This window comes from Lynx canadensis, chromosome A3 (assembly GCF_007474595.2).
Source record: "Lynx canadensis isolate LIC74 chromosome A3, mLynCan4.pri.v2, whole genome shotgun sequence".
Classification (NCBI taxonomy): domain Eukaryota; kingdom Metazoa; phylum Chordata; class Mammalia; order Carnivora; family Felidae; genus Lynx; species Lynx canadensis.
In genome coordinates, this window is record NC_044305.1 from 119,979,809 (window position 1) to 120,002,462 (window position 22,654).

At 54.4% G+C, this 22,654-nt stretch overlaps 1 protein-coding gene across 2 annotated transcripts in view; it reads left to right on the forward strand.

Annotated features, from left to right (window-relative positions):
* DNMT3A (DNA methyltransferase 3 alpha) overlaps positions 1 to 22,654 on the forward strand; it is a 99,265-nt gene that overhangs the window by 20,191 nt on the left and 56,420 nt on the right. The window contains exons 1-3 of one of the 2 annotated variants that reach the window (XM_030311512.1): positions 5,810 to 6,030; positions 6,169 to 6,404; positions 18,617 to 18,721. In XM_030311512.1, coding sequence (XP_030167372.1) covers positions 6,342 to 6,404; positions 18,617 to 18,721 — 168 coding nt within the window. In that variant the 5' untranslated portion in view covers positions 5,810 to 6,030; positions 6,169 to 6,341. Of the gene's footprint in view, positions 1 to 5,809; positions 6,031 to 6,168; positions 6,405 to 18,616; positions 18,722 to 22,654 lie in introns of those variants that run through there. The other variant, XM_030311511.1, reaches the window with a different exon arrangement.

The following is a 22,654-nucleotide window of genomic DNA, read 5'->3' on the forward strand; positions in this document are numbered from 1 at the left end:
TAACAGTGCTCTTTCAAAAATGTTTTATGCACATATGAATGTATGCGTGTGTATACGTGTCATAGGCAGGATATTGCCACGTCCCCATCCCCGCCAAGAGGGACGCATCCTAATCCCCTGAACCTGTGGATATGTTACCTTATGTAACAAAAGGGACTTTGCCGGCAGGTCTGATTAAGTTAAAGATCTCGAGATGGGGAGATCATCCTACATTCTCTGGGTGGCTCCAGGGTCCCTAGAAATGAAAGACAGAGGTGGGAGAGGCAGAGGAGATGTGATTCTGGAAGTGGAGTCAGAGTAATGCGATAAGAGAGAGCCTGGCCGTTGCTGGCTCTGACGATGGAAGGGACCATGAGCCAAGGAATGTGAGTAGCCTGCAGGAGTCGAAAAAGTCGAGGGAATGGATTCTCCCTAGAGCCTCCAGAGAGGGGAGTGCAGCCCTACCAACATCTTGATTTTCAGTCCAGTGACAAGAACCATTTTGAACTTTTGTCTCCCAGAACTGCAACATGACACATTTGTGTTGTTTTAAGTCATTAATTTTGTGGTGACTTGTAACAGCAGCAACAGGAAATGCATATATATACACACACACACATATATATTTATACACACACACGCATATATATATATACACACACACGCATATATATATATACGTATATGTATATATATATGTATATATATATGCGTGTGTGTATATATATATATACGTGTGTGTATATATATACACACATATGTATATATACCCACATGCATTACATAGGTGTGTATACACACACACATATTTGTTAAATCAACTAACGCGTCTGTATTCACAGCTAAGCCTTATACTGCAATCGTTTCCTTTTTTTTTTTTTTTTCCACTGAAGTTAACAATGATCTGGTTTCTGCATCTGCCTTATTTTCTTTGTACCTTTTGCTAGTTGCTGCCTCACCTTCTAATAGCTGTTGGTGTGGCTTTCCATAGGGCAGTCACATCAAATATTACATGCTCCAGACCCAGTTTTCCAGTTCTTGCTGGAAAGTTCTTTCCAGTTCTAGCTGTGTGGCACGTTGTGGCTGCCATTCTGTGGCTTCCTTTTGTGGTCCTCCGTGGCATTCCCTCTGCCTTCTTTCGGGTCGAAGTTCCTGTTTCCTGGATCTCGCCTTCTTCCTCTTGTCTGGTTTACTCCCCCTTTTTGGAGCACATCGTCCAGGACAGATACCTGTCAATATCCGAATCCATTCAGTTCCTGAGTTCAGATGGCAGAGTGGGAACAGGGAGTGACACCCGTAGTCTTGTCGGATTAAAAAGACCGTTCGATGGTCAAGGGCATGGCAATGACAGCAGTCAACAGGCCTGAGGCTTAGGTGACGCTGCTTTGATCCGAACAGTGACCCTCGATGGCTTCACCTGGCCTGTTTCCACCTCAATCCCAGAGATCCCCTTCCCTTGTCTCGTGTGTCTTAGAGGACATCTTCCTGTGTTCCTGAGAAAGGAGCGTCTGGAAAATATATTCTCCTATCACACGTAAATGATGACGAGGCTGCGTAAAGAATTCTAACGGGAGAATTATTTTAAGAATTCCAAAGGTATTGGTCCTTTGTCTTCTTGCTTTCCACATTGCTGTTGAGCGATCCGAAGCCATTCTGCTTCCTGGACCTTTATGTGTCACTTTTTCTCCTGGTCTGCAAGATCCTCTCTTGATGTCAGCGTTCTGAGATTTCACGGTGACGTGCCTTGTGGTGGGTCTTTTCAACCAGGTCACTCATGTCTCGGCTCTGGGAAATTCCCTTGAATTATTTCATTGGTAATTTTCTCCCGTTTTTTTTTTTTGTTTGTTTTTTTTTGGTTTTTTTTTTCTGTAATGCCTGCTTTTCAGATGAAACTTCCAGACCAGTTCTCAAGCTCTCTTTCCTGTCCTCTCCTATTTCCATTTTTCTCTTTGGAGTACCTTTGTGTTGTGTTCTGCATCTTGCTAGCATGACTTGTACCTTCGGCAAATCTGTTTTGTTCTCTGAGTGTTCTCTTCAAATCGCACCACGTTCTTGTCTCATGAACGCAGCGTCTGATCTGGGCCTGAAGTCTAGGTTTTCCAAGTTGTGGTTTGGTTTGGGTTTCTGCGTTCTCGTCTCTGTCTTCCAAGTCAGAGGCTTCCCTCTGACGTCTACTGGTCCATGATGGTCCTTTACAGGATTAAGCACGGGGGACGAACAAGCGGATTAGAAGACCTGTGCATGATGCTGGGGCTTGTTGTGCGGCAGACCCACCTGGTTGACCTAAACAAGCCATTTGGACACCGTTTGGCTTCTGGTGGCAGCATCTATGTCCGCAGGCCTATCCCCTCGGACTAATGAGATTCTCCAGAGAAGGCGAGGGTCGGGCTGCCAGGGTTCTGGGAGCCCAGTGGGGAAAAGCTGGGGGCACTCGACGTCAGCGTTTAAAATAATCTTCGTCTCCCGGATTTTGATATATTACCTTTGCTCTCAGCTGCACCAGTCAACTCTCTGTGCAGAGACCCCTCTGTTCTGTACTCTCCAGAGAGTAAACCTTCGGACTCCACGGGGACAGGACCTAGGGCTTTTACTTCTTTCCTTCAGTCTTCTTCATTTTCCCTTGTCCATGCCCCTCACCCCTGGTCTGGGAGATATCTGGTGCTATTGTCTCAAGTGTCTTTTGAGGATTCTTGTCATAAAGCAGGTCTGATCTGATTGATTTGAGGTTGATTTGAAATCAGTTTTGTCTGAAATTTGGCAATCACGAAGCTGCTTTCCAGACCCCAAAATGTCGTGGGGGGGGTGGGGTGTCTCCTCTCTGTTCGGCCCCAGCCCGTGACTGTACGTCTTGAGAAACAAAACAAAAAAAACTTTTTACCAACTTGGATTTAGACGGTGGTGAAATTTGGTGTGTATATTCAAAATCCCTGTCCTTTTTCCACAGCGGGTTTGGAATTGAAGAGTGATAATGGTGACTGTGTAGGTTGTGATACCCAGACATTTTTCTGATGGGATTCCTTAAGCATTTTTTTTTAAATTTTTTTTTTTAATGTTTATTTATTTTTGAGACAGAGAGAGACAGAGCATGAACAGGGGAGGGGCAGAGAGAGAGGGAGACACAGAATTGGAAGCAGGCTCCAGGCTCTGAGCTGTCAGCACAGGGCCCGACGCGGGGCTTGAACTCACGGACCGTGAGATCATGACCTGAGCGGAAATTGGACGCTTAACCGACTGAGCCACCCAGGCGCCCCTCCTTAAGCATTTTTTAAAGATGTTGCTATACACATTATTTACGGCCACTGTGGACATTTAGAAGCGTAAAGAAGGAAATAAAAGCTGCTTGTCCTTGGTGGTAGGGTTCCTGGCATGGATTTTTCTTTGGTGGTGGTTTTTGTGGCACAGCCCTTGGCACTGGTGAGAAGGAGGCTTCGGCGCCAGGAGCAGCAGAGAGCCGTGCTTGGCGAAGGACCGTCGTCGTGGTGGACACATGCCGCTGGGTTGGGACCGGGGGCCCAGGAGCTGGCCGCTCCTCTCAGCAGGGCTGCTTGAGAGAAGGAAGCTTCCAAGGGCAGGTGGGAAGCGCCGTGTCGAGTCCTGGAGCTTGGCCACCGCCGTGGGCCCCCTGGGCTGTGCGGTGCGTGGCCTGCCTGACCATATGCCGGATGGTTTTAGATGATGCTGGGTGATTCTGAGGAGCACTTTCTGACAGATCTGTTCCATTGAGTAACACAAAGGAACCTACAGACTGACCCAGGTCAGCTGAGTTTGCGGTGAGTTTGTGCGTGCAGCTCAGATACCAGGGGGATATGGGGAGGAAGGGGAGGAGGAAAGAGGTTTCCTTTCCTTTCCGGGGTGTCTGCCCTCAGGGTCAATGCCTTGTGATGTTCCGCTTTTCCCTCCTACTTCCTACTCTTTTCAATGGCAACCAGAGGTTCTCTGAAAGTGTTTTTTTTTTTTTTTTTTTTCTTGCAGAAGCTCCCTGGGTGTTTCTGGGCCTCAGGGCAGTGTTGAGACAAACATCTGGTGGAGGGTTATCTGCCTCTTTGTGCCTGGGTCTTCACCGACTCCATTCTGGGGCTCTGGGGCTCCTGAAGTTGTCCCAGCCTTGTCTGCGTCTCCCCTTTGCCCTTGGAGCCTCCAGTAGCTTGGCCGGGAGGGGCTAGAAGACCCCTTGTAGATAACGACCATTTCACGGTTGAGGAAACTAAGGGTGGGAAGCCCGAGTCAGGACTAGAACCCACATCTGCTGACTCTGGGTTCAATATTCTTTCCAACCAGACAACTCCCTTATCCTTTTGAAGGTTTTGATGTGGTTGGGGAGGGGGGGGTGGTGGGAAGGCCATTGGGCATGTTTGTGCTAACAAACGGGGTGTGGGTTTGAGGGGGAATGACTGGCTGATAATGGAGGGAAGCTTTATGGAGCTCTGGGTTGGACCAGTTCTCTAATGGGCTCTCAAGAGTTGTTTCTGTGGGGTGGTATAAGCTGGGGGACAAAGCTTCACAGACAACCCCCCCCAGAGCTTTAGTGAGAGAGATCTGGATTCAAGTTTCTGCTTTGACTCTAGAATATGGACAAATCCTAACCTTTTTGAACATTAGGTTCCACTGTAAACGTGGGATAGTAATAGTACTAGAAGCTCCCCGAAGGAAGGAAGGAAGGAAGGAAGGAAGGAAGGAAGGAAGGAAGGAAGGAAGGCAGGCCAGCGTGTCACGTGCTTAGCACCGTGTCTGAAACTTAAAGCAATACTCCTCCTGCTGTCTGTGCACTCGTGCATTTGGGCAGCAAACATTCATGGGGCTCAGTACTGTGCCGAGCTTACGTGTCTGCATAGCACCTGGGGTTTCCTTCGGGTTCACCTGTGGGGGCTTGGAGCACCTACAGCCCACTGGGGTCTGAACTTACAGCCCCTCCTGTGCTGGCCCTAAGGAGGCTCCTCCCAGCCCCAGCCTGTCCCAACACACCCTGGGCAGAACCCACCTTCCAGCCGCCGCCGTCCCTGGGGGAGGGGCCGCGCCCGTGGGAGACCCAAGCCTGTGCTTTCTCCAGTGCCTGGTTTTCCAGGGAGCCTTGGCTGGAGGGGGATGGGAGAAGGAGTCCGAGAGGGAGGGGAAGCCCGGGAAGCAGAACGGGAACTGGAAGGGGAAGGGTGTGGGTGGGCCCAGATCCAGCTGCCTCCCACTTTCCTTCTCCTGCCAATCCCCTCCCCGCGGGCGGGTGCACTGGAGGCAGGGGCTTGGCCCGGGTTTCCTCCTGGGGGGTGGGGAGCCCAGAACTCAGTGTCTCCGAGCAAAGGGGGTTGAATCCGCAACACCCCCACCCCGAGCAGAGGCCTGCGGCGGGGGCTTTGTGATTTCACTGGCTTGAGGCCCGCACCTGAAGCAGGGAAGATGAAAAAGCCCCTAAAATCAAGCAGGGTGGGTGCAGAGGGCCCCCTCAAGCCCACCAGGTTCCCCAGGCAAATGGTGCCGATTGGTGGGGCCCGAGTGGGGGTGGGGGGGAAGCAGTCTCCTGTCAGCCGTCGCCGTGGCCTTGGCTTCGGCCTCTCCCCACCGGGGCGCCCTCCAGACTGCACTGCAAACCTAGGCCTTCAGCCTGGCCGCAGCCCGAGTTCAACCTCAGCTCTCTCTGGGCCCAGGCGCTGGTCCTAAAGTGAGCTGACATTCATTTCACATCCTGTGACTGCAGCTCACTTCCTCCACGTGGTGGGAGCGGTATGGGGGCGGGGGCGTGAGGGGAGGACAGATTAGAAGGAAAATGTAGCGGGGCTGGGGACCTCTGGGATTTCCCAGGGGGTGGCTGGGTGGGAGGGAGGGTGCGGGAAGCTTTCAAAGGAGAGAACAGACGTGAATGAAGAAAAGGGAGGAGGCAGGAGGCAGTTAGAAGTCCCAGAAGTGGCGCCCACTGCGCCCCAGCAACGCGGAGGCCCCGGGGAGACTGTTGCCGCCTCGCAGGCAGGAGGTGGCCCTGGGGGAAGCCAGGCAGTACCCTGCCAGCTGAGTCGGCCTCGGTTTCCCCTACTCTCTGGGGTGCTAGTTTGGCCGGAGCTGCTGGTGAGCCTGGGAAGAGGAGTGAGGTCGGAGGAACAGGCCTCACAGGCCCCCGGGGCTGAGGTGTGTGGGTGGGGGGTCAGGTGGGGCCTGGGTTGGGGGTGCCCTGCCCTGCTGACCCCTCTTGTCTTTCCCCCACAGGTGGAGCCACTGGAAGCCCACACCGCAGGCAGCAGGAGTCTCCCTCAGCACCGGGATCTATGTCTAAGTTCTAACTCTTGCTTACAAAGACCACGATAATTCCTTCCCCAAAGCCCAGCAGCCCCCCAGCCCCGCGCAGCCCCAGCCTGCCTCCCACCGCCCAGCTGCCCGCAATGCCCTCCAGCGGCCCCGGGGACACCAGCAGCTCCGCTCCGGAGCGGGAGGAGGACCGCAAGGTGAGCGGCTGGCTCTGCCCAGGACCCCCTGGGACCCCAAGCCCAGGGAAGGGGAGGGCCCGTCCCCGAGCAGTGACAGCTCTGGTGTGCTGAGCGCTGGACCGCGCAGCTCAGCCTTCGCGCTGGGCGGTGGAGGGGGGTGATGTCCCCCTTCGGGTGATGGCTGGTAGAGGTTCAGTCCTGGTGGTACGGTGGGAACTTGAACCACGTGATCAGGCTCCAGGACCCAGGCTTTTCACCTTCCTGGTGTCTGAGCAGAGGCTCAAGCCCTGGGTCTGTACAGTGTTGGCAGTCGGCCTTTCAGCGTGTCCCCAAACCCAGATTCCTTTCTGGATTGGCCTCCTACCGGCCCTGTGTCCTCGGGTTGGTCACTTTACCTGTCTTAGCTGCCTCTGCTTCCCCAGGGTATTCGGTAGCTTCTGGGAGGCCAAAGACAAATTCAGGGAGGTTGGTAGATGTGAGGCCGCGTGAGGGCTCCCCCTCCCACACAGGGTGACACCAGTCATCCTGGAGATGGTGATTTCCTGCCCCTCACCCCCACCCCGGGCTCTGAGTGAGTGTCACTTCTGACCATGGAGCTAATGACCTCCTTGTTTTCAGAGCCCCATGAGAGGTGACTTCATCACCCTCTGCTGAACTCCAGGATGAGCCTAAATCAGAGGAGATCCCAGCAGACCAGTAGGGATCCCTGCTGGGTCCCCACAGGCTGCCTTGGAACCTCACCAAGCCGTGTCCACCTGTAGGCAAAGCCACCCTGAACCCCCAACGTTGGGATTCTGTGTTCCCCCTCTGTCAGTGAAATGGTAAACCCCACCACCACCTTTCTGGGGAAGCTGTGCCAGCCACGGGCCTTTCTGGGGTGTCCTATCTGCCATGCCCTGGTCCCCACAGTTTCCTCTGCCTGCTCCCCTTTTCCTGAGCAAGGAGCGAGGGGTGGTGATGCTTGGTTGGGGGTTATAGTTTGTCCTTCTGGAACTACAGTGGACACCTGGCACCGGGCATGCCCCCCCGCCCGGCACTCTGAGGAGTGTCCCCTCTGCTTGGCCACCGTCAGGGGTGGCCCTGAGACCCGCTCACTGCTTATCCTCCCCCATGCGTGCTCAGCTCCTTCCTGGGTTTGCTCATTCTTAGAGCCTGTTTCGGTTTTCTGAGTGGTTTCCATCCATGTGGTTCTTGGAAGCAGCCCTTGAAACAGGTGGGGCAAGGGCAGATGGCCCTAGTTTACAGGTGAGGACGCTGAGCCCAGATACTCAGTGGTGGGTCCAGATGAGAGCCTGGTGGGTCAGAACCTTTCCCGCTGCCCCGCCTGCGTCAGTCCTCGTGCGGACACACGCACAGGTGTGCGCACAAAGCGCAGGCACCTGCCTTCCCAGCCTGGAATCCACAGAATGCCCCGGTTGGGGGCGTATACGCAGCAAACTGGGGAGAAAGTGCTTGCCGTGGCCCACTGAGCCAGGCTTTCTAGGCGCTACCGGTCCCCTTCTCTCTGACCCCCACAGAAAATAACAGGTGGTCCAGGTTATCCCGTGGGCCTTCTGGGCCACTCCTATCTCGGGTGGCAGTAGACCTACACCCTGCCACCACGGAGTCAGGGCCACCTGCAGCTGGCCACCTGTGCTCTTGAGTGGAGGCTATGGGTAATTCCCTTCCCTCCACCAGCTCTGCTTTGCTCCTCTGTTGGATTAGGTGACCCTGACCTCCCGACGTGGCCTGATGCCCTGACTGGTGCTGACACAGCTCCAGTCCATACACTGGCAGGTGGGGAAGGGGGGGGGGGGACAGTCAGGCCGGACTCCTCTTGTTACTGAACTGTGCCACCCTGGATAGCAGAGGCCCTGGCTCCCTCGCATGGAAAGTAGCGGATCAGGCTCCCTGTGATGACAGTTCAAGATCGAGAAAGAGCACTGGACAGAGTCAGAAGTCCCCGGGCCCGGGCCTGAGTACGCCACTTCCTGGAGATGTGACTTCAGGCCATCCGGGCTTGCATTTGCTCAGCTGTGAAGTGGGGATCATGACTCTGGCTGTGCCTGTTTTACAGGGTGGTTGTGGAAGTCAGATGAGGTCACGGGCATGGAAATGCCCTGCAAACAGCAAAGTCTGGTCCAATTATGAGGGATTACGATTGCTATTATTATCTACCCATAGTAACTGTTCTGGCTCACGCGGCAACAAACACACACCCAAGCCCCAGATCCTGGTGCTGATAGAGCGGCCGATAGACGGGGGCTGGGGCATGGCGGGCGCTCCTCCCCAGCCGCCCACGCCCACAGCGCGCATGCCGGCTCACCTGGCACACCTCCCTGGCACCTCTGGGCTGGCTCCCACAGCTCCAGGGAGCCACCGGGGAGGGCGGGTAGAGACACAGCCGCCCACGCTGGCCCGAGAAAGCCAGGCCTGGGGCAGAGGTGCCTTGTCTGCAGAGGGGGAAGATGGGCTTGGGCTGCGGCCCAAGGAGCCTGGCAGAGTTGCCTGGGGCACCTGGCACAAAGGAACTGTTTGGTGAGCCAGAGGGAAGGGGTGTGGCCACGCACTGGCCCCTGCTCCACTGGGCCCCACGCCCCTTCCAGCCTCCTTCCCGGCCACGCCCCCACGCACCTTCCACTTGGGTACTTCCTGGAGCTGCCAGGCCTCTGTTTCTGCGGTTTCCTCTGCCCGGTGTGCCTGCTCCCTAATCTTCACTGCTCCTCTCTGATCAAAGCCCTTGCTTCCTTCTGTCGGCCTTGAATTACAGTTTGTAGTGGACATGCAGTTCTCAAAACGTGACCCCCTAAACCGGCAGCCCCAGTGGCCCCCGGAAAGGTTAGAAATGCAAATCAGAAACTCTGGGGCAGGGGACCAGCAATCTGTTTTAACTAGCTCTCTAGGGCATCTAGGAAGTACTGGTGTGGATGATATCCAGGGGGAGGGGAGGGCAGGGCCTGACTAGCCTAGAGTAGATGCTCAGGAAATACATAGCGGATAGCAGAGAAAGGGAAATGAGAGGGGTAAGACCCTCCCACAGAACAGCAGCCTGGGGCCTGGGTCAAGCAGGCTGGGTGCAGTGGTGGCTGAGGCAGAGTGCGTATGGCTGGGAGTGCATAGAGGGGTCTGCCCAGCACCTCTTCTCCCTGTGGCCTCCCCTGCCTTGCCATCCGTATGTTAAGTGGGGAGGCTGGGACAATGCAGATTTGGGGGGAGGGTAGAGCTCTGGGGTTCTCTCCAGGGTGGGTAGATGTAGCCACATGGAGGGAGGGGGAGCTGGCCTTATGGGAGATGTGTGTGGGGCGGGGGGCGCGTCCAACAGCAGGGAGGCCCGGAGCCAGGGTCCTGGCTTGCGGAGGAGCATGGAGGTGGGGTGTCAGGCCCTGCATGGAGGGGAGGGGAGGGGCAGAGGGAGCAGGAAGGGGCTGGAAAGGCCTCCTCAGTTCCCCAAATATGAATCAGCGCCTGGCCACGAGTCCAAGCCCCAGGCTGGGCCCCCGATCACGCCACTCCCCTCTTTCTTTCCTCTGGCCTCAGAAACACAACAGCCAAGATGCACTGAGTGCTATCTGCCAGGTGCTACTTTAAGCTCTGTGCTTTGCATTATCTTATTTCATTCTGACCATTGCTCCATAAGATAGGCTGTATTCTTTTCACCCTCCATCTTATTAACGACTAAATGGGTGCTTGGAGAGGTGCGGTCACTTGCCTAAGGTTACACAGCTCGTCAGTGGCTAGCAAGTGGGCTTGGAACCCAGGCAGACTGTGCTCTTGGCTGCTGACCACCAGGCTGCCTCCTGCATGAAGAGGTACAATGAGTGGTGCCTCCAGGGTCCTGCCCATATTGCTTCTGCTGCAGGGGCCAGGATATTTATCTAGACTGGAAGTCGGGACGGCCAGGGAATGCCTTACTCCTCGCGACAGCGCTCTTGCCCCAGGGTGGGTGTTGGGGGCACTTCATCTCCAGTAAGAATTCACACACAAGTCTAGTGGGCACGATTGTGGGTATGTGCATGCGCACACACACAGACACTCCAGACACACGCTGGTCAATGAAGACAGGGCTGTGGACACCCTCCTTCTTACCATGCCTCCTTCCCTGCCTGTCTGCCTCCCTTCTGCACCCATTCTCTTTCCTTCTCTTCCTCTCTTTCTTTCCAGGTACCTCTCCAGGCACCTAGCACATAGTAGGGCTCCATAAGTCTGTCAGATGAACTAAATAAACATTCCTGTAAAGGAATGGGGATGGGAAGGTACGAGCCGTGCCTACCATCCGGCGGGGAGAAGCTGAGTGGAAGAAGCAACAGCAGTGGATGCATATTTGTGCTGGGGGAGCACAGTGAGTGTGCCCGTGTGCGTGTGTGTCCACCGCTGTGGCCGGGGCTCCCTCCTCCAACCCAAAGGCCTGGCCCAAAGGCCTGGCAAGTGCCGACTTCTCTTGGGCACTGACTACTTCCTGCATTCTGGTACACAAACTCAAGGGCACCCTGGGTAGGCTTCCCCTAGCTCCCCTCTCCGTTGTTCTTGCTGGTCCACAGGTCTGTTGCCCACTCTGGGCACGCTCTGCCTTTATCACACTCAGATGCCCACACATCAATGCTTAGGGCCGGCTCTTTGCTTTATAATAGTCACTATAGGGGTTGTTTAAATAGCATCCCTCTTAGTTCATGCAGACGGTAACAGAAAAGGTAGCTTTACCCTTACTTCTTCAAGAACACAGCTACGACTAAGGGCACATCCGTTTGTAGTTCAGTGGAGTCGATTAGATGCTTGGTCACGTAGAGTGGACGTGTGACGTAAACAGTCCACCCCTGAGCCGACTGGGACCCATGTTTTAGGTCCTCTAAAATTCTTTACGTTAGATATGACAGACGTACCTTGGAGATACTGCACGTTCCTTTCCAGATCCGCAGGGCAAAGTGAATACTGCAATAAAGCAAGTCAAATGAACTTTCTGATTTCCCAGTGCCTAAAAGTTACGCTTGGGCTATACCGTAGTCTATCAAGAGTGCAATAACGTGTCTAAAAAATGTACAGACCTTAATTTTGAAACATTGCTAAAAATGCTAACCATCATCTGAGCTTTCAGCAAGTCGTAATCACTGATCACCATAACAAATAGAATGAAAATTTTTGAAAAATTGCAAGAGTTACTAAAATGTGGCACGAAGTGAGCAAATGCTGTCAGAAAAATGGTGCCGGTAGACGTGCTTGACACGGGGTTGCCACAAACCTTCAATTCATACAACACGTGCTATCTCTGAGGCACCGTAAAAGGAGGTAGGCAGGTCAAGTTTAGGTAACCTGCAGTCACTACAGTCTTGAGAAGGTGTCACTCGGACTCTGGAGACAGACCTGTGTTTGCGTCTGGAATGCGCCGTGTGACTCAGCGGCATGGCCTCTGAGTGGGGAAAAGAGAGGTTTACATGGTGTGTTTTTAACACAGGGACCTGACGTGTTAAGTTAGTCTTATGACATATTTTGGATAACTAGCTAGCTTGCTCTCTACCTACCTACCTACCCACCCATGTATTTATCTACCTGCCTATCCGCACACTGGTGGGGTAGGTGCAATGTAGCCCCCAGGATCTCAGGAGCTTGGGGTGACAGGGTGGAAAACGCACGCGGGGTGTGGTGTGGGTTGAAAGTCCACTGAGAACCTGGCATGTGGAAGGAAGGTTATTCCTGGGTCCTCAAAAACAGGCCTGAGGTCCCTCTTCCCTTCATGCATTGAATAGAAGCGACACTGAGGCAAGAGACAGGGAGCCCCAACTCCTGACGGGAAGGGCTGTGGCTCCCTTCAGAAGCTCAGGTGAGGTTCCCCAGGTCCCTCGTGGCTTAAATGGTCAGGCTGGGGATGGAGCCCCTCCCTGCCAAGAAGCACATCCCACAGGGCCTGGGTGGGAACAGCCGAGCTCGGCTTTGCAGAGGAGAAGGGCAGACTGGAGTGGGTATTCCAGGACGTTCGGGAAATGGGGACGATGCCCTTCCTTTTTGGCACCTGGGCCTGGTCGTGCCCTGCAGAGAGCTGCGGGGCAATGAGGGATATTGCTTGTGATCATCCCACTTAATGTCTGCACGCTGTGGTAGGGCATGTAAAGGAGCTTCCTTGGCTTGGCAATTAACTCACTCAATCCCACAACAACCCAGGGGGCATCTCCTCTTGTCACCCCCGTTTTAGAGAGATGGAATGGAGGCATAGGGAGGCTAAGAAACTTGGCAAAGGGTCACACGGTTATGAAGTAGTTTTAGCCGGATTCTCTCCCTCTATAAATCGAGAAAAATCATGCCCCACGTAGTGTTCTAATGCCTCCGGAAAGGGGGTGCCTGGTGGGGTGGGGATGAGATGGAGCGCTATGTAGAGCTTGGGTGGGCTTGGGGTCCACGGAAGGGACACTCTACTGAGGTGCTTTTTTATTTATGTGTTGTCTCTCTCTAAACTGAGTGCTCTGTTTGCTTATCTTTGTATCCAACACACAATAGGTGCTGGATAAATATTTTTTGAGCACGCCCATTAGCCTGGCCTTGCATAGGCCACGGAGGTTAACCTGCCGGGCTGCAGTGTGTTGGGTATGTGCTTAGTGGAGTCTCCATTCCAGAAGGCAGTGAGGCCCCATCATGGCACACAGCTTGTCGGGGAGGGCTGCACCCTGGCAGGAGGGCCTGGGAAACCCCAGGCACCACCATTTTGAACCATTTGGGGTTTCCAAATGGCATTTATGGGGCACTAGAGCTGTGGGAACCCCTCGGGGGCATGGCCTTTTGGGAGGGATGGGGCCTTCCTCAGTATGTATAATATGAAGCAGACCGAGGGCACAGTGAATACTTGTTGAATACTGATGAATAATTGGAACAGAAGACTGATAGTTTGGGAGGTGACTGAGATCGTTAAAAGCAAGGGACTTTGGGGGGTATGTGCAGCCATTCCTGGTGCCACCGCGTGGCCACTCACGCTGCAGCCTCGTCCTCCCTGCCCGTCCTCCGGCAGCGTGCCCTGCCACCCACCTGTCTGTGGGCCCAGCCTGGGCGTGTGGCACCTGTGAGCACATGTGCTCAGTGTGGTGTGCAGGGTCCTGTGGCTGTCACTCTGCAGAGCTGGGACTTGGGCCGCCCAGAACGGGGCTGGACCTGGCGGAGAGGCCATTCGGTTCCATTGAATTCCACGATCACAGACGGCCCCTGGAGGCCAGCCGGCTAGCTGGCCAAGGCTGTACGTGCCTCTTGTCCCAAAGGGTCTGGGCAAGTGGCTGGCTAGATCTGTCAAGTTCATCCCCTCAACTCAAACACCAACTTGAGACATCTGCTCAACGGATGCTGGGTCGGTAGCATCCTCTGTACGCTCTGGAGGGAGCACGTACATCTTGCCGGCGGTCTCTGGGTGGGACGTAGATCTCTTTAGGGGAGGGGTCCTGTGTCTAGGCGTGAGCCTCCTGAGACAGCTGTGTGGATACGCACATGTGAATGCCGGTGTGTGCCTTTACCTTGGATCGCCTGCACGCTCACGGTTTCCCTGTGACGCACACGGTGGCACACGTCAGCAGCACGTGGCGTCATAGGGTGTAATGGCACGTGGCAGTGGAAAGACCCATGAGCTGGGCGTCGAAAGATTGAAATTTTGGTTCTAAAGACCTTTTTTCCTGGCTCCCTGATCTCTATAAGTTAGATAACCTCTCTGAGCTTCAGATTTCCCGCCTGTGTAATGGAAAAAAAAAAAAAATAATAATAATGCCGGCTCTGCTTTCTGTAAAGCAGAAGAATAAAATGAAATAATGTATGTGAAAATGCTCTGTTAATTACCACCTACTGTACGACTGCAAGAGATTATTATCGTCATAGCCCAGCTCATCAGAATGAGAAGTTGTATGTGGCTTAAAATAATCCATCCAGTGAGCTGGGTTAAAAATCTAGGTCAAATCATAGCCTCAGAAGTTTAGAAAGGCTGATGGTAACTACCTAACCTAACAGGCCACCAAATGTGAAGGTGCTTTGAGAGCTGTAAAGAGTTACATAAATGTAAAGTGACATGACTCTGTGTAAGCCTAGAAAGTACACGTTAGTCATCCTGTTTCCTGATTTGAAATCATAAAGCTCAGGGCAGCACCGGAGCCTCATGCACAGTTATCTTCACGTAACTGTAGGTTTGTAGATTTGCATGTGTGCCTCTCTCGGTGTGTATGGAGTCACCTACTGAGAGTACCTACTATGTGACAGTCACTCATCAAGTGCTTTTGAGTGCCTGCCTCATGCTAGGCGCATCGGTCTAGGCTTTGGGGATGCCAAGGTGGATAAGACATAATCCCTTCCCCCAAGGCCCTCACAGCCCATCCAGGACAATTGCTGGCCATTGCAGTGCTGGGTATTTGGTGCCATGGGGAGAAAGGACCTATGGACTCCGTCAGAGGAAGGGACCAAGAGGAAGGAAATCCAGGAAATTAGGTTGGAAAAGTAAGGATTTGCTGGTCAACCTGAGGGGGAGGTAGTCAGGGCAGAAGGAATGGTCTGTGCCACGGCGCTGGGGAAGGAAGCAGCCCACTTTTGCAGCTGGTGCAGTCTGTTTACGGTGAGTGGGAGGAAGGCGGTGGGGAGGGGAGACCAAGGCGGCTGGCCAGATCCTGGGGGACTTCCTTCACACGGGCTAAGGAGCTTGGTTGGATCCTGCAGGCCCCTGGGAGCCCCCTCAGCAAGGGCTTAAGCTCTGCAGAGTGACATAATCAGCTTTGCATTTTGGAAAGATCAGAGAGCCGGTGTTCCTGAGTATCCCACTGCAGTGGTACCAGCCAGATGCTGGGCTTGGTCTGTAGCAGTGAGTGATGGCTGCAAATGCAGGGCACTGGGTTCTGCCTGGGGGTGGGGAGGGAGGGGGGAAGGGGAAGAGGGAGGGGTGCACTTTTGTGACTAGCTCTGGTCAGGACGTGTAGAGCGGGAGTTAGTAGTTCTTCAGTGACTCTCATGTGTCAGCTCTTGATATATTACCTCATTCAATTGTCACGGCATCGCTGTAAGGTAGATATTATCAGCCTCGTTTCATAGGTGAGCAAAGAGAGACTCAGGTTAGATGGCTTGAAGTTACTAGTGACTCAAGAGCAGGACGGAAAGGCCAGCTCATCCCTGCCCTCTCCAAATCCCACCCAACTAGAATTTCTGTCCCCTTCCTGCCAACCCCCACGGTAGGGATTGACTAATTCAGTCCCCTTAGTCGAGTTGACAGATGAGGAAACCAACCTGGGCTCATGTCTGTTCCTGCTAAATTTGTTACTGTTTTCCAGCTGCTGCAAGTCACTGGGGATCAGATTCTTCCCTTTCAGAGTATTAGTGATGCTGCCTAATCAGGGCTGCTTACAGATTTGATAAGCATATTTTACATTCCTTTGCTCAACCCATCAGCAAAGATATTGAATGAAGCCAGCTCCGTGACAGATGCGAGAATGGACCTCTTGATACGCCTCCTTGAGGGGCACAGCCCTGAGCCATCTGTTCTCCTTCTCTGTGTGTCATCCCCCTGACTGTGTGTGTGGACTCAGGCAGGTCCCGAGCCGGAGGCCTTACCGCCCTTCTCCTTGCCCCGTGACATCACTACGTCACGGAAGAATGATGTGTTGGCCCCAAATAACATGCTTTTTACAAAGCCGTACTTAAGGGTCTGATGGAAAGGGCATGGGCCAGTTATTACGCGGACCTGAGTTCGAGTGCCGACCCGGGCTCTTGGGGAGATTGGGTTTCTTCATGCACAACCCAGGGGTGAGGCCTGAATGCCCGACCGGGCGTATCACACTTTGCCCTGCACCTGGGCCAAGGTACGGGTTCAGCATGTGGCAGCCTGCCCCAGTGATGTCCACACTCTCAACATGTCAGGACCTGGTCAGGTGGCATGGCATTCAGGCATCCCACCCCTTCCTCCGGGGGTGTATTGCACTGAGCTGAATTCAATGGGGGGAAGATATGTGGAACATCTCCTATGCATCGGGCATAGCCAGTGTCACTAAGGGGCCAACTTACAGCAGTCTTCGGGTAGCACAGCAGTTGCCTCTCAGGGGCCCCTGAAGGCTTCTGCACGGGCTGCACCGGCCTCACGGGTCCTGAAATGTCAAGTGTCATTGTTTTTAGGGCATCGCAGTGTGGTGATTGTGGTTCCTTAGTGCCGTTCAGGGGCTCTGAATGACTTTCACTTCTCAGGTTAGTTCAGAGTAAAAGTTAGAAAACCAGATGAATCCCTCTGTAAGAAATGCAGTTTGTTAAAGAAATCATTCGTAGCCCAGAATTTCTGGGCGGTAGGAGTCTTTCCAGACCCCGTGGCCACCCAGCCTGACCCTGATCCACATCGGTGCCTCGTTCTTGCCTGTTGCCTTGTGCATTCCAGTCCCATGGGCCTGGCCGTGAGGAGTGGTCAGAGGCTTGGCTAGGTCTGGCCCAGTGCTTTCCAGGCAACTGCAGGGGCTGAGTAGGCCTCCTGCTGCCAGGGATTATGTAAGCCCCTCCTGTGGGGGGCATGCGGAACACTCACTAAGCGCCGGGCCTGTTCTAGGCTCTGGGAACTCAGCAGCGGACAAAACAGACAAGGGGACAAAACATTGGTTCGGTCCTCTGAAAAACTTGAGAAGCAGGCAGGATGGACACCTTCAGATTCCCCTTTTATGGATGAGCAAAGTGAGGCTCAGAGAAGATGGTACTATAGCTAATGGATAAGCCGGGCTCAGCCCCATTTTGGTTTGTTCTAAGTCCTGCGCCTTTGCATGACTTCACGTTGGCTGTGTTTTGTAAACGCCGGGTTACCTGGTCAGAATGATTAAGATGTTGCCCGGTTAGCAGCGGTGGAGTCAGAACAAAAGCACTGCCTCCGCCTGAAATTCACTGCCATTCTGTAGATTCGACTGCAACCTTCACAGAGACTAAGCCGCATTGGTAATATTTCCTCTGGGATCCAAGTGATCATTTCTTATACGGGGTATCTGCGAGGTCTCACCAAGGACAGCTCAGAGCCGGAGGGCTGGCCTCCCATGGGGCACGTGCCCCGGCCCCCGCACTCAGGCCTCCCAGAGCCCTCGTGGAACCCTCCCCACCATCTGGCGGGCCACCTCTGTGGCCTTTCTGCTCTCACAGCTTCTCTGCCGTGTCTTCCTAAAAAGAGCCTGTCAAGGGTCTCTGGTCCTGGTGCAAACTCTCTCTTTCCACCCTGGACCCTCCCCTCCCGCCCACAGACAGGCAAACCACAAGCTATTTTGAAATCACAGAAAATGAAAGTTGAGTGGGATGTTGAGGGACATCTTGATTAAATCCACAGGGAACCTGTGCACCTTCCCTTTCTCTTCTGTGGCACCAGCGCGGCTCTGGGTTGGCACCCTCCCCAGGGTGGACTGGGAAGCCATCTTTGGCTCCTGACATCATGGAAGGTTTGAAGAGCTGCCTGAGATCCCTCTGCGGGGTCAGGGTCCCTTTCTCCTTCCCCATCATTGTTTCTGTTTGTGATTAGTCATGCTGGAGCCGGCTGAGTCAGAAGAAACCCGTGGGTGGTTTGTGGCCAGGCTGGAGCAGTGAGGCAGGAGGACTTTCTAGGTTTGTGTCTCTGTGCTCCATGAGACGACAGTGCAGGGCCCGGCTCTGTCAGGTGCTGGGGGAGGTGGCTCACAAGACCAAACTTCTGGTCCAGAGCTCCATGAACGCAGGGCATCGAGATGAACCAAGACGGTGTCCCTGAGACGCTCCTGTGGGGTGACAGGCATGCATGGCGAATGCTTCAGGGCAGATACATCACAGTGACTGTGAAAGTCCTCCATTGTTTGCCACAGTCCCCATGCCAAGTGCTGCCCGGATTTCCAGTCGCCAAATTTACTATTTCGTGTCATGTGATTTTATGCTTTACAGGACAGGTGATTCATGAAATACATAGCTAATTTAACTTTTGTACTTGTGTAAGGTTGGTTTCATATAAATAAATTCCTATCCAGAAATACACTTTTTGTCAGAGCATGTGTTGTGACCCTGTGCTTGAGAAAAACGTGACCGCCGGGAAGGAGAGCGGCACAGCGCTTGGGGCAACAGCGTCTGCCCTCAAGTCTTCCCCAAGGTTTTGCTTAAACGGGACTCTGAGGGGCAGCTTGAGCTTTGCCAGGCAAGAAATGGATGAAGATCATCCCCACCGGGGAGGAACAGCCTGGCACGACCCCGGGAATGTGGCTGTCACGGGTGTGGGTGGGACAGGGGAGGAGGCCTCTTGGATCCAGCCCTGGCTTCACAGGCTGTGTCTGTACCCGCAGGAGGGAGAGGAGCCGGAGGAGGCTCGTGGCAAGGAGGAGCGGCAGGAGCCCAGCACAACCGCACGGAAGGTGGGGCGGCCTGGGCGGAAGCGCAAGCACCCCCTGGTGAGTGTCATGGCATCCCCTCCCCCCAGCGCGCGCACACACACGCACGCGCACGCACGCACGCACTAAACAGCAGTGACGTGTGTCCTGCGGGGACCAGGGGGCGTTAAGACTCGGCAATGCGGTGCACCCCTGCGGGTGCAGAGCTCACTGACATTCCCTGTCCTTTGAACCCTACCGCCACCCTCACGCTTTCCTGTTTTCTACACTGAACTGGAAACCCCTAGAGACCAGAGGATTTGCGCTGCGAGTCGTGGCAGAGCTGGGACTTTTCTGGAAGGGCAGTGGCAGTAAGGGAGCCTGAAAGGTTCCCCAGGCCAGGCCTGTGGCTTTGACAGCAGGACTTGCTGTTCCCTGGCCAGCCTGCACAGGCCCCTCCCTCCCCATCCACCCCCCACCCTGGGCTTCAGCCCCACCTGAGGACCCGGAGGAAGGGAACCCAGGTCTGGACGTCTGATCCAAGTGAGTAGGAGAGCTGCAGGCTGATGGGTCCCTTCAGAAGAAATAAGTAGAGGGGCTCCTGGGTGGCTCAGTTGGTTAAGTGTCCGACTTCGGCTCAGGTCATGATCTCGCGGTTTGTGGGTTCGAGCCCTGCATCGGGCTCTGTGCTGACAGCTCAGAGCCTGGAGCCTGTTTCAGATTCTGTGTCTCCCTCTCTCTCTGACCCTCCCCCGTTCATGCTTTGTCTCTCTCTGTCTCTCAAAAATAAAATAAAAATTAAAAAAAAAAAAAAAAAAAAAAGGAAGGAGAACCTGACGCTGTTTAAGTGTGGGCTACAGGGCCAGTCCCAAGCCCAGGCTTCTGGGGGCCATAACCTCTGAGTCTAGGGAGAGTCCCGGGGTTGCCCAGGATGAAGAATGCTCCAGAGGGCATGCCCGGGGGGCTCTAAGAGCTGGCCTGCCTATGCCTTAGACTCAGAGGCAGAGCAATAATTATTTGCCAGCACCGAAGACAGCTGGTTCCTTTCTTTCAGTTCCTTCCAGCTGAGAATGGGAGAGTCAGAGCAAGTAGGCAAGGGAGGGCTGGGAGCTCAGATTTGTAACTCAGCCCATCAAGGAAATGTTCTCAGCAGGGCAGGGTTTTCTCCCTTGGGGGAGAGAGTCGGGGTGAATGGTGGCCGTGGTGAAAAGGACAGCAGAGGGAGGGAGGCCTGCACCAGGGGGAGGGGAGGGGAGGTTCTTAGAGCCAGGAGGTTTGGGCACCTGTGGGTACCAAAGCGCACACTGCCAATTCTGTTTGGAGATTGGGGGGGGGGAGGGGCAGAAGTTAAGTCGTTTAATTGGTAAGTAATTTTAAGTATTTTAATATTAAAGCAAACATGGATATTTTATGGCCTGTGATGAAAAATTCACATGAAGTTGAAAGATAAAACAGGGGACTTCAAAGGAATTTCCAGCTTGCAGCAGACTCCAGGCTGTACTCCCAGATTCCCAGGGTGTCCCTCCACTCTCCTTCCCCATGGGCATCTGGGAGAAGGTGGAGGGCCCCAGTGCAGGCTGGTGGGAGGGGGCGGGGAGCCAGGCTGAGTTAGAGCCCACCAGTTATTCCTCACCTGCACATGTGGCCATGATCTGTGGCCGAGAACTCGCCCCCCCCCCCCCCCCCCCCCCGCCCCATTCAGGCACACCTGGGACAAGAATTACCACCTATAGCAAATAAAGACCTGGCAGCCCTTTGCTCATCCTTGTGAGTCCCCGGGACCAGAGGGAGGGCATATCACTGAGAGGGGAGGTGAGGCCCCGGGAGAGAAAGTGCAAGGCAGTCAGGGGCAGGTTTGTGGAAATGTGTCCAGAGGTGGACAAATGCGAGGGAGGAGGGGCAGGGCCAAGTGGGTGAAGGGTCAGTGGGTCGTATGCCCTCCCCACCCCTGCCTGGAACAGGGGCCAGTGTGGAAGGAAAGGCACTGTCTTTAGACTATAACAGACCCGGGTTTAAATCCTGGCTCCACCACTGACCACCCGTGTGACCTTGAAGAAGTCACCGCCTGAACCTCGGCTTCCCCCTTGGAAAAATAGAGATAAGGATGCACTCCTCCTAGATGCCTGTGGGAGTTAAATTGGTACAAGCACTGGAGAGCCAGGGCTTAGCAAAGGTCGGTCTTCCCTTGCCCGGCCAAACCTTTCCTCTTTAGGAGGCTACAGCAACCTCAGTTTGATAGAAGAAACAGATTTACTGCCTACCAGCTGTGTGACCTTGAGCAAGTTACTGAACTTCTCTGAACTTCTGCTGCTCCATCGGGAAAACTTAACCGCCAGGAACACTTGTCCTGTCCACCTCCAGGGATGCTTTGCAAACAGCCAAGTGGATCCAAAAGGGCAGGGCAGGCAGTGTAATAAAACTGCTCCTGTGCGGGGGTCCGTGGGGCCGGGGTCTACCAGATCTTTCGGGTGGGAGCCAAGCATTGGCCTCTCGGCAGCCCTGGTGAGAGGCGGTGCAATATTGTGCAGGTCACAGTCTGCGTGTGGCCCAGCCCATGCCCTAGTGGACATCTGCAGCCCCCGGACTCTCAAGAGAGGCCCCTGGATGGGAGAGAGACCATGGGGACGGCAATGCTGACAGGGGGACAGAGGGCTGAGGCAGCTGTTGTGAAAGGGACCCCTTGTACTCTGGGGCAACAGAGAAGAACTGACCCCAGAATAAGAGCTCACAGGCCTTCCCAGGCAGCAGGCCCCTGGCCCCCGGAGGGAGCCTGTGGGGGGGAAATCGGGGAAGTTTGTGCTGCCACTAGAGGTCGGCTCCCAGGACGGAGCAGGTGCTTGCCCTCCTCGCCTCCCAGCAGAGGAGCAGAGCCGGAGGGCTTCGTGGGGACCCGGTACAGCGGCAGCCCTGGGGACAGACTGACCAGGGAGCTTTGAAGCAGCCGAGCCTGTGTCATCCGGCTAAGCCTGGAAACAGGAGGAAGCCTGGCTCAGATCCCGACAGGTGGCACGGAGGGGGAAGTGCGGGGAAGCTGAGCGTGAGAGCCAGCTGCAGCCGGGGTCTTAATTTGTGCATGTCCCGTGCTGAACAGGGAGGGGTGAGGTACGGCCACTACTGTCCCCGCTCTTGCCTGGCCCCAAGGCTAAGAAATCATTGTCTGCCTTCCCGTGTTGTCCACAAGGCCTGGATCTCTTCCATTCATTCCTGCTCTGGCATCAGCCTCCTGGCTGCACCCTCACCCAGACCAGACCCCAGCTGCCCCCAGTATACTTTGTAACCCCTCAGTGACAGATGCTTTACACCCACTGAGCACCTACCAGGGTGAGGAGGCCACACTGATAAAGAAGGACATACCTTTGAGGCTAGTGTGTTAGAGAGAGGGGGCCCCGTGCAGTTACACTAAATACTGTCCACGGTACTTTTGTGTTCAAGAATCTTCACTTCTTATGGGACAAGGTCTGGAATGCTCCACCTGGCCCCTCTCCTGGACCTGCTCTCGTGCTCAGCGTCCACTGCTTTTGTCATAGAAACCCTGTCTCCCAGCTGCTCCCTGAGCACACCGGCCACATTTCTCTCACTACCTTGGGGGCTTGGTCCACAGCCTGTCCTTCTCTCTCCCGGCCCCACCGTCGTAGCCCATCAAAGCCTGTCCTGCAAGGGAAGCCCGCTTCAGCCATCATGACCCTCTCTTCTGAGCTGTTTGTAAAATTAATCCCAATGAACACAAAGGAATAAAAGACAAGATATTAAGCCCACTGGGGCGCCTGGGTGGTTCAGCTGGTTAAGCATCCGACTTCGGCTCAGGTTATGATCTCACGGTTGGAAATTTTGAGCCCCACATCGGGCTCTGTGCTGTCAGTGCAGAGCCTGTTTCCGATCTTCTGTCCCCCCACCCCTGTCCCTCCCCTGCTCTCTCTCTCCCTCTCAAAAGAAAAAACATTTTAATTTTTTTTTTCAACGTTTATTTATTTTTGGGACAGAGAGAGACAGAGCATGAACGGGGGAGGGGCAGAG